General features: G+C 38.2%; 2 protein-coding genes across 2 annotated transcripts; both read left to right on the top strand.

Annotated features, from left to right (window-relative positions):
* Positions 1-937: 937 nt before the first annotated feature.
* On the top strand, positions 938-1,579 carry LOC105313682 (uncharacterized). The gene has a single exon (XM_011407312.1). The coding sequence runs from the start codon at positions 938-940 to the stop codon at positions 1,577-1,579; it is 642 nt and encodes a 213-aa protein (XP_011405614.1).
* Positions 1,580-4,194: 2,615 nt separating this feature from the next.
* LOC100639089 (uncharacterized) lies at positions 4,195-6,182 on the top strand. The gene is made up of 3 exons (XM_011407304.1): positions 4,195-4,950; positions 5,037-5,960; positions 6,006-6,182. The coding sequence occupies exons 1-3, from the start codon at positions 4,195-4,197 to the stop codon at positions 6,180-6,182; spliced, it is 1,857 nt and encodes a 618-aa protein (XP_011405606.1).
* Positions 6,183-6,392: the final 210 nt, after the last annotated feature.

Here is a 6,392-nt window from a genome sequence, read left to right as displayed (position 1 = left end):
TGTTCTTTTGTAATAGGTATACAACTGCTTACAACCACTGATGATAACACTTTCTCATGATGGGACTATCAAACTCATCAGTCATTTCTCCTCAGATCATGACATCACAGTGCAATATTGCTCATGCATTAACCAAGATGAATGTACATCTAGTTATAATCTAAAATCTATAAGTCTATGCAGGGATATAATAGACTACGTAACCGGGATTGGTTATGGACAGGAAATCAATTATCTGACTGTTATTTTGAATTAATTATTTATTATTTGTGACCATAATTGACAAAAGGGCCCTTATGGCGGAATTTAAAATTAATGGTTATAATAGAAAATATCAACCTGTAAGTGCTTTGTTAGACAATCATTGTTTCTAAAAGTTTCATGGTAACTTTTTGCATCCTGTGGAGTAATTTTATGATAAATGGGGCTCAGGAAGTTGGATTTCTTAGGGTAGAAAGACAAATTTCACTACCTGCCATAAGGTACCTTTTGTCAATTATGGTCACATTTATTCATGACAGTTCAATGCATTAATAATCATTAATTTACGTGCTTCTTGTCCTCCTGCATATGGTGAGATCCTTTGCTAGTCAGTGGCATGTTGCAATTCTATTGCTGGGAAGCAATCATTCTCATTTGGTAAGACATTATACTAACTTAAAGTAACAGTGAGCAGTGCCTCCATATTTAGGGAAATTTCCCTAGATCTAGGGACAATAAGGTCAATTTAGGGACTAGGAAGGGAATTTCTAAAAATACCGGAATCTAGGGAAATTTTGACTTCCTTAGCTCTATAATTAAATTCATGAGTCATAATTATTATTCATGAGTGATTTTAATCATTATTCATTATTCATGACATTAATTACACATGCACAATTTGCACATGTATAATGTATTATCAAAACATAAATTATTTTTAGCTGGATAATTTAAAATGGCAGAGTTTAATGGAAATGTAACAGAGATAACTTCTGACACCTACTGTACATCTTGCGGTACATCTAGTCAGTCTCCTTCTATCAAAAGGAGGAAGGTGTATAAACAGAGGTATAACAGAAAGTGGGAGAAAGATTGCAAGCTAAATGACAGGAGATGGTTACAGCCTAGCAGTGCAGATCCATGTAAAGCCTATAATAAACTCTGTGAAAAGGAATTAGTTGCTGGTCCGTCTGAGCTGCAAAAGCATCAAGATTCCAAGAAGCACAAGGAGAGAGAAAGTGCAGTTACCATAACTAGACCTATTACAGCCATGGTGGTTTGTGATGATATATCACAAAAGACAAAAAGTGCTGAAATTAGAATGGCAGCCTTTTTGGTGGAACACAATTTGCCATGTCAAGCCATGGATCATCTTTCTGACTTAGTCACTGATATCTTTTCAGATTCAGAAATAGCAAAACAATTTCAAAGCAAGCATACCAAATCAAGAGCCATTGTGAAGCGTGTTCTAGCAGACCATTTTCGAGAAGAACTTTTACATGCTCTGGCAAAGACAAAGTTTTCTATCATTATTGATGAAACAACGGATATTAGCTCAAAAAAGCTGCTTGCTCCATTGACAAAGAAAACAGGGTAAGAAGCCAATTTCTCAGATAACTAGAAGTAACAGAAACAGATTCTACAACACTTGTTAATACTTTGACCACTTACTTTGAAAGTAAAAATATTCCTCTCCAAAATATAGTTGGCTACGCTTCGGACACGACAAATGTCATGTTTGGTCAACACCACACTGTAGTTACTTTGCTTAGGGAAAAGATTCCACATAATTACACCATGAAATGTCTATGCCACTCAGTCTATTTATGTGCATCACATGCTTGTGAAATGTTCCCATGATCAATTGAAGATCGAATTCGTGAAATTTAATCACATGTTTCACACAGTGCTAAGAGGCTTGCAGAATATAAAAAATTTCATTTTTTTACTACTACAGAGCCACACAAAATTCTTAAACCTGCTCAAACTCATTGGCTATCTCTGGAACATTGTGTAGTTCGTCTAATAAAGCAATGGACAGCATTGGAATTGTACTTTAAAAAGCAGCTGAAAAGAGTTGGCTTGTAGCAGCATGCACCATACATACTGCTTTGACAAATCCCATTGTGAAGCTATATTACAGTTTTCTAAAATTTGTGCTGCCAAAATTTACTCACTTTAATAAGCGTTTTCAAAGCAAAACTCCTAATCTCCACTTTTTATCAAGCTATTTGGCATCTACATATGAAGCTTTTTTAAGCTCTTACCTTTCTTCAACCTACATTCGGTCAAAAAGCCTGGACCAGATAGATTCAGAGTCCATTGAGAAATTTTTGCCACTTGTATTAATGAGCATGGGTGAAGAAGTGGCAACTTATTTGCTAAACCTCGAAACCCTCAAATGAGAGAGGAACAAAGGGAACTGAGAGCATTTCTTGAGAACATTCAATTATTCTACATTGAGGCTGCAAAGCAGATAAAAGAATGTTTTCTACTTGGCGATAAAATTTTGCAATGCTTATCAATCCTCAATCCTGACAATTAATTCCACTTCAGCATCTTCCGTCATATACCTTGCTAGAAAGTTCCCCAATATTATCCCAGAAGGTGAGTTAGAGAAAACGGACCATGAATGGAGAGAGCTCCAGTTTCTTGATCCTGGTGAACTTCCTACTTCATCTCATGAGTACCGGAAAGATGTGGTAATATTCTGGGGCTCTTTATGTCAAATGTGTAACACTTCAAAAGAGTGCAGATTCCCTACTATCTCTAAACTAATGAAGTCACTTTTATCTTTTCCTCACTCAAATGCTGAAGTTGAGTCTTTTCTCAGGGCATCATCACAAAGACTAAGCTAAGAAACAGCTTAAAAACAAGCACATTGGATTCCATTTTATTCACAAAACAATCCTTTAAATCTGATTCTGTCTCTTTCAAGCCATCCAAAGATATGTACAAATTCATGAACAGTTCAATTTATGGTTCAGATTCAGAGTCAGATTCTGATTAATTTTTGTATTTTAAGTGCAAATTTTCAAAAAACAGGGAAATTTTAGGGATTTTCTGGGGAAAATTTGACATTGGGTCTGGGGATTTTTAGGGAAACTTTTTTTCCCACTTAGGGAATTTGATCTTGAGGCACTGCAGTGATGTTTAAAGATCTATTTTTTATATTCATTACTAGTGAATTACAGTAGTCTTTTTGCTGATTATGTTAAAACAAGCATACTTGATTCTACAATATCTAGCCCAATTGAAAATTCTAATAGAGAACCAGCAAAACTACTTTTGGACAAATTAAACTCATTGACCGCAGAAAAGAGTGAAGATGCATGGAGACCTTTTGGAGTTGAGTTAATGGCTCAACTATTTTCCTTTACTTTTTTGAAGCCAGTCAAAATACGATCAATTGGGGGCAATATCACAAGTACAGATGTACACCTTGCTTTAGGGAAATGTGGATTAAATTTGTGTGTAATATTACTGGAAGAATTCCTCACCCAACCTTTTATCAGAGCATTACTTATGAGATAATCAAGTCTTTAATTAAAAAAAGATATCAGCAGAGCACTAAATCTACCGTGGCAACATCATCAGAGTCCACAGCCATGGCTCAAGATGTGTATTTTCTGACGGTTGAATGTAATGAATTAGGCAGAAAATAAGCTCCCATATAAATTTCATTACTGTTAGACTGCACCACCTATGGGTGGGGCTTGTGGGATCATTCATTATATATACACCCTTGACATTGGTCAAGAGACAGTCTACGGCATACATCGTGCAAGCAGACTAGTGTACGCAGATTATCATTTGTCTGGATCAACAGCAAGCTGTACCTACGCAGTCTGCTCTCTACATAGTTATCCTACTTTTATAACCCTGTGTTAAATCTCTATTCTTTGTCTACCTGTTCTATTATACATATCAATGGAGGAGCGTCTGACTCGTCTCGTGGAGGATACGTTTGCAAGGCTGAATAATCGCTTCGACGAAGTTGCAGAGATGGCTGCTAAAAAGCCTGAAATAGATAGATCTGTTCTGGACTTCAAATCCAAAAGTAACGAAGACCAATTCGTCTTTGTGGAGAAGCTAGAAGATCGATTACGTGAAACCTCTAAACAGATGGATAAGATCACAGCAGCAGTTCCCGAGCCGACAGATGCCTTCAATTAGTCTGTAGCAAAAGCAAAGAGGAGCCTCGAGGAAGGTATGAACCTTGTCACACATCGACAGAAGCTCATTAAGCTGGCGGATAGAAGTGAGCACGGGTGGAGAGTGGTCAAGGAGTACGAATCTGACTCTTTGGCCGAGAATGAAGATGACGAGAAGAGGATTGTGAAAGCTGAGAAAGCTGCTGCTTCAGCAGCTGCAGCCAAGAAGAAGAAAGTTGCGGTCAGGCCAGCTGTTCCAAATCCAGGAAGGATGCTAGCTCCCCAACAGCAGTTCAAGACCAATTGGCCCACTAGAGCGAGGTCCTTCTCATATCAGCCAGCAGGTCCATCCTCTTCTAGACCCTTTACTAGTTCTAGACCAATTGGCCCATGTTTCAGATGCAGTGAAATGGGTCATCTGCAGAGTTCCTGCCCCAAATTAGCAGCACCTCAGTATCCTCAATTTAGTTGTACTGAAGTAGATGGGTGGGGTGAGCACCCGTCAGAGAGTAATGATACTTTTGTTGATATGTCAGCTAGATATTGCGAAGCTAGTGAGCATGGGGTTGAGACAGTAAGGGTTAAAGGGCGGCTCAAACAGCATTTGCCATATTGGCGGGATGTGTTAAATCCCTCGACTTATATTTTAGATATTATTGAGAACGGTTACAGATTACCTTTTGTCAGCATGCCCCCTACTTACAGTGCTTCAAATCATAGTTCGACAAGGAACAATGTTGAATTTGTTACGGAGTCTGTTAGTGAGCTTGTCAAAAATGGTTGTGCCAGATTAGTAGCTCAGAACCAGTTATTTGTAGTCCCTTGTTAGTTGTTAAAAATTCTGATGGTAAGAGGAGGCTGGTTATAAGTTTGAAATTCCTCAATTTATATTTGTGGAAGTGTAAATTTAAGTATGAGGATTTTAGAACAGCCTTGGATTATTTTGAAGAAGATGCATATTTATTTACTTTTGACTTGAAGTCAGGGTATCATCATATTGATATTCATGTTGAGCACCAATCATATTTAGGTTTCCAATGGAAAGACCAGTTTTATGTGTTTACAGTCTTACCGTTTGGGCTTTCCACAGCTTGTTATATCTTTACTAAAGTGCTCCGTCCCGTGGTTAAGCATATTCGGGCCTTGGGAATAAGATTAGTACTTTATCTTGATGATGGGTTAGTTTCTGTGAAAGCATCAGAAACACACTCTATTTCTGTCAGTAGATTAGTAGAGGAAATCATAACGAAGGCTGGGCTAGTAATTAACAGAGAGAAGAGTAAGTTTACTCCTTCCAAGCAAGCTGCTTGGTTAGGTTTTGACATTGATTTAGCCCTTGGTGAGATTAGAGTCTCACGGGATAAGTTGCATACATTAAAGATTCTGCTACATTCAATAAACGAGGAGACTTTGATTCCAGTTAGAGTGATAGCTAGTATTGTCGGTAAGATCATTTCTATGAGCCTTGTTCTAGGAGACATTGCGAGGCTTAGAACTCGCTGCTTGTATTCAGTCATCCTATCTAGATCATCATGGAGTGATCATGTCATGATTATGCCAGAAGCTAGGGACGAATTGTCATTTAGGGTTAACAATATTGATAGCTTTAATGGCAGAAAAGTATGGCGGGCCCCTGCTGCTGTTCCAGTTGTCTATTCTGATGCTAGTGATACAGGTTTTGGTAGCTACACAGTAGCTCATGGTGACGACATTGCTCATGGCCAATGGACGCCTCTAGAATCTCACAAGAGCTCTACTTGGAGAGAATTGAGAGCAGTTACTTTGACACTTGGGGCGTTTGCTCCACGCCTTTCTGATCACAGAGTACGATGGTTTTCAGATAACTAGAATGTTGTCTATATAATCAAGGTAGGGAGTGGAAAGGAGGAGTTACAGGCGGAAGCAATTGCTATTTTTAAGTTAGCTGCCCATTACAATATATTAATAGAGCCAGAGTGGTTACCTCGGGAACAGAATGAAGTAGCAGACTATTTGAGTCGTATTGTAGATTATGATGATTGGGGTCTGTCAATTGCAGCTTTTTAGCTCATAGAATCTAAGTGGGGTCCTCATACTGTCGACAGGTTTGCCAATTCCTTTAATGCCAAGTTACCTCGATTTAACAGTCGCTTTCTGGATATCGGATCAGAAGCAGTGGATTCTTTCATTGTCGATTGAAGGAATGAGAATAATTATTTCTGCCCCACAATATACTTAATTCCTCGCTTGTTGTTTCATGCTATGCATTGCAAATGT

The sequence above is a fragment of the Amphimedon queenslandica genome, unplaced genomic scaffold (genome assembly GCF_000090795.2).
Source record: "Amphimedon queenslandica unplaced genomic scaffold, v1.1 AMPQUscaffold_13517, whole genome shotgun sequence".
In the NCBI taxonomy this organism is placed as follows: Eukaryota; Metazoa; Porifera; class Demospongiae; order Haplosclerida; family Niphatidae; genus Amphimedon; species Amphimedon queenslandica.
Note: the sequence above shows the minus strand (reverse complement) of the source record. Positions and strands in the feature narration are given on the sequence as shown.

Bases quoted from the DNA above. Each gene is read 5' to 3' on its own strand.
- LOC100639089 (XM_011407304.1), top strand. From the start codon at position 4,195: ATGAACCTTGTCACACATCGACAGAAGCTCATTAAGCTGGCGGATAGA. The intron at 4,951-5,036 runs GTAGTCCCTTGT...TATTTGTGGAAG, and splicing joins TAGCTCAGAACCAGTTATTT to TGTAAATTTAAGTATGAGGA. The intron at 5,961-6,005 runs GTACGATGGTTT...TATATAATCAAG, and splicing joins CACGCCTTTCTGATCACAGA to GTAGGGAGTGGAAAGGAGGA.
- LOC105313682 (XM_011407312.1), top strand. From the start codon at position 938: ATGGCAGAGTTTAATGGAAATGTAACAGAGATAACTTCTGACACCTAC.